Raw genomic sequence first — 15,158 nt, 5'->3', positions numbered from 1 at the left:
AAGTTTTCATGGCAAAACAGTCTTTTGAAAATTCCACTATTCAACCTAAAATTGAAACAAGATAAAAATTCTATTGATTTATAGCAATTAATTATAGCAATCCACGTTCTCTTCGATTTTGTACTGTCAAGTACTAGTCTGTAATAGAAATAAAAAGAAACTGCTTTCAAAATAATTTTCTAGGCTGATACTCACTGATGCACCCTTTTGAAAAGTAGTATATGTTGCATATACTTTAAAAACATGGATTCTGAAACTGGATTCATAGGCAGAGCCTATGTTTTACTCATTTCTGTACTCTAATTTAAAGAGCAGAACACTGAGCAGTATGGAGATTTCTCAAAAAATAAAAAAAATAGAACTACCGTATGATCCAGCAATTCCACTCCTCGATATTTATCCAAAGAAAAGAAAAACATGAAATAGAAAAGATATATGCATCCTTATGTTCATTGTAGCATTATTTACAATAGCCAAGATATGGAAGTAACCCAAGTGCCCATCAATAGATGAATGGACAAAGAAGATGTAGTATATATATGTAATGGATTATTACCCATAAAAAAGAATGAAATCTTGCCATTTGTGACAACATGGATGGATGTAGAGGGCATTATGCTAGGTGAAATAAGTCAGACAGAGAAAGACAAATACTGTATGATTTCATTTATATGTGAAATATAAAGAATACAACAAACCAGTGAACATAACAAAAAAGGAAACAAACTCACAGATATAGAGAACTAGTGATTACCAGTGGGAAGAGGGAAGAAGGGTCGGGCAAGATAGGGGTAGGGGATTAAGAGCTACAAACTACTATGCATAAAATAAGCTACAAGGATATACTGTACAACACAGGGAATATAGCCAATATTTTATAACTGTAAATGTAATATAATCTTTAAAAATTGTGAATCACTAGGTTGTACACCTGAAACTTATATAATATTGTACCTCAACTATACCTCTATTTTTAAAAAGAATCACATGACTGTTAAATGACCAAGGCAAGGGTCAGGTTTAGATTCATCTGACTCTAAAGCCAGCTTACAATGCTATGTGTACAACTATTTCAAGCTAAGGAATATTGGCAGATTTGTGTTCAATCCAAAAAAGAAATCTAATTGAAGCATCTTAAGTTTTCAAGTTATACAAGGACTTAAAGCATTCAGTGCTATTTGAAAACTGAAATACCCAAGAAGTCATCAGAGAAAGTAACAAAAAACCCCATTTCCCGCTTGACCCATAGCTGTTCCCAACCACTGTGCTTATAATATGACTCCCACCTAAAGAAGAATAGAAATCCTAATTCACTGCCACTCTCACTCTAGTTTCTTTATTCATTTTTGGTTTGTTTTGTTTTTAAACGCGCCTTTTTTATCTGTTATTTCCTGGTGCTTTTCATTTCAGTTCCTCATCCTTCCACAGAGCACTTTTCTGTAAACAGATCCCAGAACTGGAAAATATCTAATACTATTTGATGATGATGACAATGAAGACAAAGAATGATCACCATGATGAGGATGATGACTACACAAACAATCTAAAAGAATTGCTCAATTCAATGAGTATTTAACACCTTAGCTGTCTTAGAAAGTATCATAAATGTTCAGCATAATCCCCATTGCTACTTAACAATTAAAGAACTCTTTAGAATAAGATAAAGAAGTTCATCAAAATATTTTAGCAATAATATATATATATATTTTAGTAATATATTTTTGCAAATATTTGGGTCTAGAGTCAAATTTCTGAGTTAAGCTGGTACATAAATACTCTCCTTATATTTCCAATAGGTTTATTGTAACATGCGAAAAAATGGTGCTCACTCTGAATGTTATTCTGTTCCTAACTTTGCATCTCTTGCCTGGAATGAAAAGCTCAATGGTAAATTTGATTAACAATGGATATGATGGCACTGTCATTGCAATTAACCCCAGTGTGCCAGAAGATGAAAAACTCATTCAAGACATAAAGGTAAGTGAAAATTTTATTATCCATTTATATTTATTTCATTGAGTATTTTCAACTCATGTTGCCTAGGCACATACACACATTCACACAGAGTTGTAACTTTCCAAAATTGCTTAGACAGTATTCGTCATTTATATAGCATGTATCTAAACTGTCAAGATTAATATCTGCTTAGTTTAAATATTATGTATTATATATTAATAGCATTAGTCATTCTCCAAATGAATTATTAAAAGGCCAAACTACTAATATTTTTTCAACTCATTAAGCTAAAAGAAAGACCTTCGAGCTACTGGAGAATTATTTTCTAATTTGATCTTTATGAAGTTACTTTTATAATGTTTCAATAACTAACCTCCATTTAAGCCCTAGAGGTTCATTATCTTATATATTTTTTCAGTTTTTTCAGTTGTTCATACTTGTTCAACTCTAAAAATTTTGAAATTCTTAGGTATCTGATCTTAAAGAAAATATTACTTATTTTTGAAGCTGACTTACTTCCTAATTTTATCTGGGTTAGTCATTATAATAAAATACTCTATATATAGCACTCTAATATATACTACTTTCTTTGATCCTCTCAATATCCCTATGAGGTGGTCAAGAATAGAGATTATTAATTACCCTTGTTGTATAAATTGAGAGAAGTTAAGTGATTTGTACAGTCATACAATAAGTAGCAAAACTGGAATTTGAAGCCAATGACCTTCATATTTTCAGAAAATCACTGCTTGGTAAAACTTTGCCTTTTATGAACACATTCCTTATGAGAAGATAACTCAAAATAAATCTAGCAAAATAGTTTTTTCAATTAACAACAGTATAAAATCTACCAAACTTTAAACTCCCAACCCCATTTTAAGCACCTCTGTTCAATTCAATAAGCAACTTGCCAACAGACTGCCAGTCTTAATCACCTTTATATCTCACCTAGCACCCTCACTCCCTGCTCCAACCCATAACGCTGAATGCAGGTCTGGATAAGTGAAAAATAAAGAATTGATTTCTAAGTATATAAAAATGAGAGTTTACAGACTAGAGAAATATAGTAAAATGTAACCTATTTTTCAGTTAGTCTTTGCCAAAATATTTGGGGAGAGGGGCTTAAATTAGCTTCTTCTTGTTTGTATGTACACTTTCATGTTCATTTCATTGTGAAATTGTTACTACAAGGTATTTTTAATTTTGTCAGGAAATGGTAACTGAAGCTTCTACTTACCTGTTTCATGCCACCAAACGAAGAGTTTATTTCAGGAATGTAAGCATTTTAATTCCAATGACGTGGAAGTCAAAATCTGAGTACTTAATGCCAAAACAAGAAGCATATGACCAGGTAGGGTATTTTATCTAGCTCCTAAACTGTTTCTTTCTTCCTGTGATTTAAAAAAATTAATACTCATAATTTTTTAGTAATTACTAATGACTACTTCAGTATTTAAATTAATAATATTACTGGTCTTAATTTAGATGAAAAATTCCTTGTTTCTATTGCTCTTGGGATCTGTTTTGGCTTGTTTGCTCTTCTGCTTTTTAGGCAGATGTCATAGTTGCTAATCCTTACCTAAAATATGGAGATGATCCCTATACACTTCAACATGGAAAATGTGGAGAAAAAGGACAATATATACATTTTACTCCAAACTTCTTGTTGACTAATAATTTGCCTATCTATGGGTCCTGAGGTAGGGATATCTATTTTATACTTCTATTTTTATTTCCACTGGAAACAAATATAACATTGTGATTAATGGGTTGTTTTTTTTTATTTTTAAAGGAAAAAATAGGTATTAATACCTTTGGAAATTTACTAGCTATGTTCAACCTAATTATATTTATTTTTGTGTGTGTTTAATAATAAAATTAACCATTTATTGATACTAACCCATTTTAACTTCTTTGGCCTAATGAAAGTTGTCAATTTCTAGATTTCCTTGACTCAGTTAGGTTGAGGATATGGGGAAGGGAGACTTAAAATATAAGGAAAATAGTTAAATACAGGTTTCCCCCACTATCCAAAAGAAGCGTTTCTATGAAACCTTTCATAAGTCAAAATTGTATACAGCAAAGAAGCAATTACCTTAGGACACATCTTGTTAACAGATGAACAAAATATGTCGAGATAAAGCACAGATGCTCACAGACACAGTTCAAATCTATGGGGTTTGAGGGTGAGATGCTGAGTGCAGTTCCCAGGGAAGGAGCTTGGTGGTGCCATTCTTCCTGCTCTGGGTGTGTGCTGTCTGTAAAACAGCTGGCTGCGAAACAAATGCTGATTGCTATTTTTACTTTTCGCCTTTTTTCATAAAAGCGAAAGTTCTCTTCAAACTTCTTTCTGTTAGCAAAAACAGGTACTAAGGTCTTTCGTAAAAGTGAAGCGGTGTAACGTGAACTTTCATAAAGCCGGGATACGTGTATTTTAAACATAAATTTATAAGTGGCAATATTCTCTCATAGGCAGAGTATTTGTCCATGAGTGGGCCCATCTCCGATGGGGAATATTTGATAAGTATAATGTGGACCAGCCATTCTATATTTCCAGAAGAAACACTATTGAAGCAACAAGGTATCATTCTATTAAACAAATCTGTTTTCAAAACTTTTCACTTATGACTTTTTAATTTTCTGTACTTGGCAAACAAAGGCTACCTCAGTGGTTGAATGCTCATAGAGTTAATTGCAATATCCAACCTGCCCCACTATATATCTATCCAACAATTTCTGGTATTACACCTTGGAATCAAGATCAATCAAAATTTGGGAAAAACTTCAGTATTCATGGGAGTTGTACTAAAAATATGTTATTGTCAGAGGAAAGAGAAAGAAAAAAGTTGTACCCTAAAACTTAAGATATCTGAGAATTAGAGTTCAAGTTCCTACCCAATCTTTTATTCCGTTTGATTCATAAGTTTTTAAGGTGAATCTGTTTCATTGAAATCAATTAAACTGTTAGAGCCTCATATTAAATATATTTATTTTTCATTTAATCTTGAGCTTAAAGAAGTACTTTTCATAAGGATAAGTGAGAAAATTATTTTTTAAGAAGTATAATTCTGGGTAGATTTAGACAGGTCCTATTTATGAATAGACGAGATATTTAAATTAAAAATGTCAAGCACATGGAGTAGTTAATGAGTATTAAAGAACAATAGAAATCAGTGTAATAGAAAATAAGTCTTTAGGATAAAAAAACATATTAGAGAAAAGAGGTGTGGTAGAAAAATGCCTTTGTGTTGTTTGCTTTATCTCTCCTAAGCTGCCTGGAATCTTTCACACAGAGGAGGCTTTCAACCCAGGACACTCATTACTGTCACCTCCTCCCACGCAACTCCTCCCAGCACCATCTCCCTTATTCAAACAATGCTTGTTCATCCTTCAAGACTCAGTTTAAATGCTTCTTCCCTAAGTGTATTTCCTCTCCCTCCATTTGGGGTTAGACATCCTTGACACTGTTCCCAAAGCAATGTGCATGGGCTTCTGTCACACTGGGCAGTAATTGTCTGTGTTTTAAGATCCTTGAGGGCTGATTTTTTTTTTAATCCCCTAGCCTTGGGCATGGTACAAAGTAAAAGCTAAACAAAGAATGTATCAAACAACCAATTTTTAATAAATTAATGAAAAATAAATGTTTCCTTATCAGTCATAAAAAGAGATATATTAGTAAAAACAAGTATCTAATATAACATTTATTGAGCTCCTACTGTGTGCCAGGCACTTTGCTGGAGGCAGTGTAAGTTTAGTTTTCAGGCTTTTACTCTAGAGCTAACCCTCTTGGAAAACATGACTAACCATCTCCTTTAATCCTTGCAATACAAATAAATTTATTTAAATAGATTAATGTTTTGAAGTTTAATATTAACACAGAATGGGAGTAAATCCTGCAGATAAACAAGAACTCCTTTTATCTTTTACCCATACCCCACCCCACCTCATTCTCTGCCAGGACCTTGACAATTATCTTACTTATAAAGACCAAAATGTTGGAATGCACAAGCATTTCCATGCAGGGTTTATTTTCATTTCTTCTTTCAGTCTAGCTCAGTGATTTTCAAATGTAAATTGTAAAATGCTGTAAACACAAAAACCACACATGGTTTTGTATGTTTGGTATACATGCATATATGTATACACCTATATAGCAATATATATATTTGTGTGTATATATATATATGTACATATGTACCATACACAAGAAATTTAAGAGGGTTTTAAGCATAATATTGACTCTCCCCTCCCTGCTGGGAAGCAACTCCTCTGTATCTCTTAACTCACTTAATTTTCACAACATCCTTGTGAGTTAGGAATTATCATCTTAAGCTCAAGGTCACAAGGATAATAGATATATTAATCACATTAATGAGCAGTGAACATTATGAAATATGAATTAACATTACTGTTCTTGTTGAAATCAATGGTAAATAGGGGGAGGACACTGTGCCTACTTTTGTCAAAATGGAATTTTGGTACATGGTCTATAGCAATTATCACTGAGGGAATGATTTTAGGATGCTAATCTTTATTCATAATTTCTCTGGCCTTCATGTACAAATATAATCTAATTCATTCATCACAGATGTTCAATTCATATTACTGGTATAAACGTGGTTTTCAAGAAATGCCAGGGAGGCAGCTGCATGACAAGGCCATGCAGAGGTGACTCATAGACAAGGCTGTATGAAGCAAAATGTATATTCATCCCAGAAAAATCCCAGACTGCAAGGGAGTCCATTATGTTTATGCAAAGTCTCCATTCTGTAAGTACCTTCTTTTTCTAGTCTCACAAAGGAACCCTTTAGGAAAAATTAATTAGGGAAGCTGGATTTTCTCCTATGAAATTATATACACCAATAGAAATAAGGGAAATTACTAAGACAGTTAATTAATAGCCATTTTAGCCAGTCCTGTGTATCCAGTCTTGTCAGGGTGTATCTGGAAATTATTCCACCCTTTCTTACTAACCTGCTTTTTTTTTTTTCTTCAGAGGTAGAACTGTACCCTTCTCATTGGCATCACAGAATTTCTTATTACATCCCTTCCCTCATTTGACTTCTGTGGACTTGTGTCTAGAACTACAACCTTACTTTTAATTCTTTCTTCTAAGTGTTATTCATATTACTATTCCAAAGTAATTCATTCTGTAGCTTGGGAAAGTACTGACAGTCTCTATTTTCCATTTTCTTCACACTAAAGCACACTAAGTTTTGCAGAGTGATATTGTGAAAACATAAACAGCTCTGTCTCTACAGAACAACAAAAGAGGAAAGGTTCACAATCACCAATCTGACTGATTAAAAAATAACAACACAATAATTCAAGTTCCAAAGCCAATGTTTGACCTGAAATATTTGGTTAAATGTATAAACTTCAGTAGATAAGAACAGGTGACTTAGAGTCAGACAGATCTGATGTCAAAACCCAGTCTGTCATTTTCGAGCTGTGTTACTATGAGCAAACTGCTAAATCTGAGATTTAATTCTCTAGTCTTTTAAATAGGAATTATAAAACTCACTTTACAGTGTTATTGCTGTTAGTTTTATGAGAGCTAATATAAAGAAAGTACGATTACAGTGCTTAGCACAAGGTGAGTATAAAATAAACTTAAAATTTTTTATTTTTTAAATTTATAAAATATTTGGATAATAGGAAATTGTCTCTTTCCCTGGATAAATCCAGGCTTAATTAATGCAAACATATTATAGCTACCTAATGAAAGTTTCCAAACATGTAAAAAAGACTTTAAAATATGAAACATATGAAAGTTATCAAAAACAACAAATCAAGATAAAGTATACTATCTCTAGATAGTAAACTAACATTTAAAAGAAGCAAATTTTCACATACCAAATTACTAGCAACATAGGCTTCTATGCATAGAGGTTTGGAAAGGCCTAGTCTTTCCAATAAGATTTAAAATTGTTTTGGAGTCTAGGGCATTAATGATGAAGGACCTGAGTAAAAATATAGACTCGATATTTTTTTCTAAAACTCCTAAATGAATCCAATGAGATATTTAAGTAGAAATTGTTTTCCAGCTTAATAAAACTCCCTCCTGGGAATATCTGAAACATGAATCTAGAAGTTTCACTTTAACCTGCTGAATCTGGATCCACAAAGGCAGCCAAAGTTCAGCATCCAAATAGAATATCAGATCATGTGACACAAGAGGATAATTGGAATATATACTGTCTGTATCAAATTATAAATTCCAAAAGCATTTGACTATGAGGAGATAACTCATGCTGCCTACCTGAAAAATAAATAATAATGAAAGAAAATCATGTAAGTGAAATATGGAGGGCAACTAATTATGTAAGATATGGCTCAGAGATAAATACTGTACTTTAACCATATATCTTGTGCATAATAACACAACCTTCTAATTATCGTAACATAGACTAAATATATTGCATAGCATCTGTACCCAGGGCATAAGCTCAGACCCAAGAGAAATATGATCTGAAATAATGAATATTCAAGTCCATGCTTTTCTTTCTTTAAAATTCATTATTCCCACTTCATGTCCAGCACCATGTTAGGAACTGAAAAAATATAGAAATAATTAAAAATAACTGTTCTTGAAGAACTCAATTTAGTGAGAGAGGTAGAGATAAAAGAAAAATAAATATGAATACAAAGTAGGAAGAAATAGAAACTAAGTGCCATGAGAGTACAGCAAATGTCTCCAATTGGGGGTCAGAAAATTGTGTCTAATGAGATGAGTTTTGAGCTGGGATTTGGAAATAAAATTAGTATGAACTTGCTAAAGCAGGAAGGGGAAGGGTATTCTAGGCAAAGAAACAGGTTTACAGAAACAAAGATGGAAAAATACAGGGATGAGAGGGACGGGATAATGGGATAATATGTATACATATAGCTGATTCACTTTGTTATACAGCAGAAACTAACACATTGTAAAGCAATTATACTCCACTAAAGATGTAAAAAGAAAGAAAGAAAGAAAAAAGATTTAAAAAAAGAAGAAAAATACAGGATGCCACACATGACTGTACAAGTTGAGCACTGCCCAAATTACTTGCATCATGGTCACTAAAGATTTTCGTATTTATTAGAACACTTTTCAGTTAGACAGCAGTAAAAGAACTTGAGAAAAGGGCACCTTTTTCTAATTTGCACAAATTTCCTTTTCCATTTGTATTAGCGAGAGCCTTGTGAAAGTTTCTGGCATACTCTAAGGACAGGAGAAAGTTCAGTGTTCTATAAGCAAAGCATACATGGTGAGGAAGAAGAAGCAAGAAATGAGATTGAAACACAAAATTGGAACCTACAAAACTAAGGTGTTTGGATTTTATTTTATCAACTTCAGACTAGTGATGTAACCAGCTTATCCTTTCAGGATGATAATTTGTTTTTGACTGTGAAAAACAAAAGGAAGTGAGATAGTGGAGGCAGGGAGACCAGTTGGAGGGCCATGGCAATAGGCAGATAAGAGACCTGAAGGCCCTGAATAAAGGCAGTGACAGTAGCAAGAGGAGCCACATTTGGTAGGCATTTCATATCATCAAGTTGATTATAAATCACTGTTTTGACTGAAAACTATATTTTTCTCCCATCCAATATAACCCCTTCTGAAAAATGTAGATCAGAAACTTAACAGAAGGAAAACAAACTCTTAAAACTTGAATAAAAGGTATTCAAGTTTAATAATTTAGTTCTAAATCTGAGCTTACAGCAGGAGATTTATATGAGGAGGGCATTTAAAAAAACAAAATGATATTTATAAAGCTGAGGCTTTACCGCAAGACGAATCCTTTCCTGAATGCTACTAGTTTATGCTAGTGTTTTTCCAAGTTACTAGGTTTTCAAAACTTGGAGGATTTTCATAGATTCTATAGTAATGAAATATTTGGCAGAATTACTGGATACAACTCACCATTTGCAACTCAAAGAGAAGCAATCACATTTCCTCATTTTCTTCCCACACTTTCATTATTTTTTGGGGAATATTATTTTATTTATGTCTAAGTTCACCAGAGCCAATTACATTTGAGATTGTTAGAATATCTGTTCTCAAGTTTTTCAATAAACTATAAAGAGATAGAAAATACTTAGGCAATTAAAGAAGGCCATTTTCTTTACCCCACTTTTAGGGGGAAGCTAGAAATTACTGCAAATCCTGTCCCTTTTTCCATTAAACTTATTTCAAGGCTTGAGTCCCCCAAGAGTCTAGAAGGGAAAGTAAGAAGTTAGCTTAAGCAGTTGCGTCAGCCGCCATCATCCCCCAGTGCTATGATCTACCTATACCTAAAAGAATTACCAAATAAATTTCCAGTGCATAGTGATGGTTTTAATTTGCTTTTTCTCCATTCAAGTATGCAAAATGGATGTGAGAATGTTAGATTATGAAACAATTTTTAATTGTCAGGAGATAAAATCTGTGGAGGATGTATAAGGCAGCCAACTGTATATTTGGAAAGGAAGGTAATGCCTCGTCAGTTACCGTACTATTGTCTTTCAACTGATTTTTCCCAGGTGACTGAATTTTGTACAGAAAAAACACACGATACAGAAGCTCCAAACCTACAAAACAAAATGTGCAATGGCAGAACCACATGGGATGTAATCATGGACTCTGATGACTTTCAGAATATATCTCCCATGACAGAAATGAATCCACCGACTCATCCTATATTTTCGTTACTCAAGTCCAAACAGCAGGTAGTCTGTTTGTTATTTGATAAATCTGGAAGCATGAATTCAGTAAGACGTTTATTTGTTAGCTCTCCTAAATTAGGTATTTAAGCTAATAGAAATATAATTTAATCTTAGGTTTAGTTCTACTAAGCTAACGAAAAAATATTTTTATTATTCTAATAAATTTTAGTACAGTGATTTTATATGGACAAGCACTAGAAGATAATATACTAAAATAAAAATAATTGTTATATTAAGGTTATTGGATTATGGATGATGTTTATTCTTTAACTTTTAGTTCTAGCAAACTAGAAATAACATAACTGAACAAAAAGAAAAGACAAAAATCATCCATAATTCTACGGAGCATATGTCATTCCTATCTTTTTTCTGTTCATGTATTTTGTTTTTCCTCCTCAGAAATGTGATTATATCTTATATAATGTTTTATAATATGATTTTTTTACTTACTATACCTTAAACACTCCCCAAGGAAAAACACGATTCCATGACACAAGTTTTAAAGGTCATATGGTATGCACATATTATAATTTAGTCAAATAACCCCCATTATTGGACATTTTGGTGATTTTCAACTTATCAAAAATTATGTTGCAACAAACATTTTTGTGTGCTTTTTAAAAATATTTCCTTACTGTTCAAGAAGAAGGTATAAAATTTTAAGGCTTTTCCAAGTATAACATGACTGATTTTTAAAGTTTTTCTTTAATATTATTTCCTTATAATATAATGAAGAAGTTAAACGCTAAAACACAGTAATCAATTATTATTATGATCTCTGGCCCATGAACTTTGTCTTTCACCAATCTGTCAAGGTTGGAGGAAACTCAGGAATTGTTCAGACATCTTTTTCTTACAGGAAGACCATCTCTTTCTTTTTTTTTTAAATTAATTAATTTATTTTTTTTATATTTATTTTTGGCTGTGTTGGGTCTTCGTTTCTGGGCGAGGGCTTTCTCCAGCTGCGGCAAGCGGGGGCCACTCTTCATCACGGTGCGCGGGCCTCTCACTATCGCGGCCTCTCTTGTTGCGGAGCACAGGCTCCAGATGCGCAGGCTCAGTAGTTGTGGCTCACGGGCCCAGTTGCTCCGCGGCATGTGGGATCCTCCCAGACCAGGGCTCGAATCCGTGTGCCCTGCATTGGCAGGCAGATTCTCAACCACTGCACCACCAGGGAAGCCCAAGAGCGTCTCTTTCGAATGAATCAAGCAGCAGAACTACACTTGATTCAAATTATCAAAAAGGGATCCTTGGTTGGGATGGTTACATTTGACAGTGTTGCTGAAATCCAAAATCATCTAACAAAAATAACTGATGATAATGTTTACCAAAATCTGCCTCAAGAAGCTGATGGTGGAACTTCAATTTGCAGGGGACTCAAAGCAGGATTCCAGGTAAAATAAGAATGCTTTTCTAAATATCACTTGCCATTTATCATTGCTTTTAATTTTGTCCAGCTCTCTTGGAACAAGGGTCGTGAGCTTAGAGGTCCCTCACTTAAATAATTTTTAAAGACCTTCTGTTGACTATTGTTCATAGTTGGATCCTCTCTGAGTGTGGTTATTTCACCAACATGCCCTTGAGGAACTGAGCTGTGCTGAGGAGTGGTTAAAGGGAAGAAAAATCCTGTGTGCACATAATCATCATTACTTAGTTAGGAGCTCCTCATTTCTTTATCACTCCCATAGTCTGAATTTCTATGAGGAGAAAATAATGCTGTTAAGGGGATTGTGGAAGAGGGAGATTACTAATATTTTTATATTACGGATAAAGAAAGCCCCAGTTCATCAAGTTAAATTGACATTTAAAAATCACAAAGATAGAGGTAGTTCCTCAAGTATAGTACCAAACTCAAGACAGATACATAGAAGTTTAATGAAATAAAAATTGTGAACTATATTAAAACACCTTCAGTACTCATTTGAATTTCTTCCAACCTAAGACAGCCTCTATTTAAGCCTATTTATATTCTTTTTCAGTGAAAGGAAAACCGTTTCCTTTCACTGATCCTCTCATTGCCTCAGCTAAAAAGTGGAGAGTGTTACTCTTATTTTGGCCACTAGTTAATATCATCTCTTAGCTTTCCTCATGATATTTGTTTGCTGTAAATCATATTGCTTTAAGAAAACACACAAGTTCTAGATCCAGACAAACCTGGAATTCTGGTTCTATTATGCCTAGCTAAATGACTGTGGGTGAGTTACTCAACTAAGAAAGTCTCAGTTTCCTCAAGTAATGAAACGTGGAAAGTAACAGAACCTATCTCATTTAATAGGAACTATGTCAGATAAATAAGGGCTCCCCTAATGTTCATAGCAACATCATTTACAATAGCCATGATATGGAAGCAACCCAAGTGTTCATCAAGAGATGAATGAATAAAGAAGATGTAGGGTGTATGTATGTATATATACAATACATATATACAATGGAATATTACTCAGCCATAAAAAAGAATGGAATTCTTCCATTTGCAACAATGTGGATGGACCTAGAGGGTATGATGCTTAGGAAAATAAGTCAGACAGAGAAAGACAAAAACTCTGTTATCAATTATATGTAGAATCTAGAAAATAACACAAATGAATGTATATAACAAAACAGAAACAGACTCACAGATATAGAGAACACTCTAGTGGTTACCAGTGGGGACAGGAAAGGGAAAGGTGCAAGATTAGGGTATGGTATTAAGAGATACAAACTACTACATATAAAATAAGTAAGCAACAAGGATATATTGTATAGCACTGGGAAATATAGCCATTATTTTGTAATAACTTTAAATAGAGTATAATTCATAAAGAGTGAATTACTATGTTGTACACCTGAAACTAATATAACATTGTAAATCAACTATAATTCAATAAAAAAGATAAACAAGTGCTCAAGAAAGGATTGCTATTATTATAAAAATCATAATTCTTATATATGTCTACTCACTTCTAAAATATGACAGTACTATATCTTGGGAATATGTTATAATGTTTGCACATGTTGGTTCTTATATGTTTTTCTTAATGTTTTGATATATAGCTATGACATTTTGACCACAGAGTCTATTACTGAAGAGATTATATCAAATTACATTCAAACATTAAAAAACCTCTGTTACTCATGTAAAGAAACCATATCAACATATAAGCTTTTACTTACAGAATCATAATAATATCTGAAATTTATTGAGCATATACTACATTAGTGCCTATGTTAAATGCTTTACATTCATGATCTTACTTTATCGTTACCATTAATTTTTTAGTCAGGCACTGTTTTTATGCCCATTTTGCACATAAAGAAACTGAGGTTCAGAGTAACTAAATATCTTTCTCAAGATCATAGAGTCAGTAATTGGTAAATCTGGTCTTTCTTACTCCAAAGTTCAAAAAGGTAATCATTACAGTGAGCTATTTATAGAACTCTATTATAAATATATATTCATATATAAGAATGATAGAGAAACTAAACACTAGCTATTCTATTTAGCAAATGGCAGAGCAAGAATTTACTCTCAATTTGTCTGAGTAAATTGTCTTAGCCACTACTTTTGGTAAAAATCAGGAAAATACCCCCAAAATTATAATACTTGATAAATTCAGGAACTTCCTTCTTCATGACAGGTCAATGTTTTTTCCAGGAAATCCTGAGATTCTTCAATTAGCAACTAAAATGCGTTAAAAGGCACGTCACATCATTTAACTTTGAACACCTGCCTTCAGTCATGGCTTTACAAATGTTGTCTAGTGTGCAACCTTCCAAACTGCCTGGGTCATTTGCCTCTACCCCAAGTATCTCCTGGGATAATAATAATAGCTAACATTCATTGAGTACTTACTATGTGTTAGATATTGTTCTCAGTGTTTTATTCTTTCTCTCTTGGGTAGCTTAAGTATATGTGAAAGCACTGTTAACATTCTGCCTTTGGAAACCTACAAGACCATTGTATGTTACACTCATTTCCAAATCAACAAAACCTGGAATGACAATACAAACAAAGTTTCCTTTTGCCTACTCTGATGCATAGGCCTAAAGACTTCTACAAGACTAAAGAACAGATTTATTCTTAGTTTAATTTATTTAGATATTATATTGTATAATTAATAATCTGGTTTTTTACTATCAGGCAGTTATCCACAGTAACCAAAGCACTTCTGGTTCTGAAATCATATTACTAACTGATGGGGAAGATAATGAAATAAACTTATGCTTTGAGGAGGTAAAACAAAGTGGTGCGATCATCCATACCATTGCTCTGGGACCTTCTGCTGCCAAAGAACTGGAGACACTGTCAGATATGACAGGTAAACCTTTGGAATAGAGTTTGAATAGAAAACACTTTTTCAGTTTCTCTCATTCCAGGGGCTCTTTCCCCTTAAACTACAAACTGCTCAAAATTTTCCTATCCTAAAAAATTAATCTTTGTCCTTTCCTTGTCCTTGTCCTTCAAATTAATATATTTCCTCTCCCCACCCCCACTTCTCTCCATTTCTACCTATATTAGCTTTTTCTGATATTAG

General features: G+C 33.2%; 1 protein-coding gene and 1 long non-coding RNA gene across 4 annotated transcripts in view; one reads left to right on the top strand and one right to left on the bottom strand.

The window, feature by feature from the left end:
* The window catches only part of LOC309604795, a 184,717-nt gene that overhangs the window by 97,651 nt on the left and 71,908 nt on the right, over positions 1–15,158 (bottom strand). The gene's annotated exons all lie outside the window — the stretch shown is intronic.
* The window catches only part of LOC309604771 (calcium-activated chloride channel regulator 1-like), a 33,128-nt gene continuing 19,029 nt past the window's right edge, over positions 1,060–15,158 (top strand). Inside the window, 10 exon segments of the mRNA XM_082339719.1 lie at positions 1,060–1,977; positions 3,167–3,307; positions 3,509–3,652; position 3,656; positions 4,429–4,537; positions 6,545–6,632; positions 6,636–6,725; positions 10,462–10,689; positions 11,826–12,038; positions 14,765–14,942. Of these exon segments, the coding sequence (XP_082195845.1) occupies positions 1,819–1,977; positions 3,167–3,307; positions 3,509–3,652; position 3,656; positions 4,429–4,537; positions 6,545–6,632; positions 6,636–6,725; positions 10,462–10,689; positions 11,826–12,038; positions 14,765–14,942 (1,351 nt within the window). The 5' untranslated portion in view covers positions 1,060–1,818.

The sequence above is a fragment of the Balaenoptera borealis genome, assembly GCF_965194805.1.
Source record: "Balaenoptera borealis genome assembly, chromosome: 1".
Taxonomy (NCBI): domain Eukaryota; kingdom Metazoa; phylum Chordata; class Mammalia; order Artiodactyla; family Balaenopteridae; genus Balaenoptera; species Balaenoptera borealis.
The sequence above is the reverse complement of the archived record's forward strand: the minus strand, read 5'-3'. Positions and strand labels throughout refer to the sequence as shown.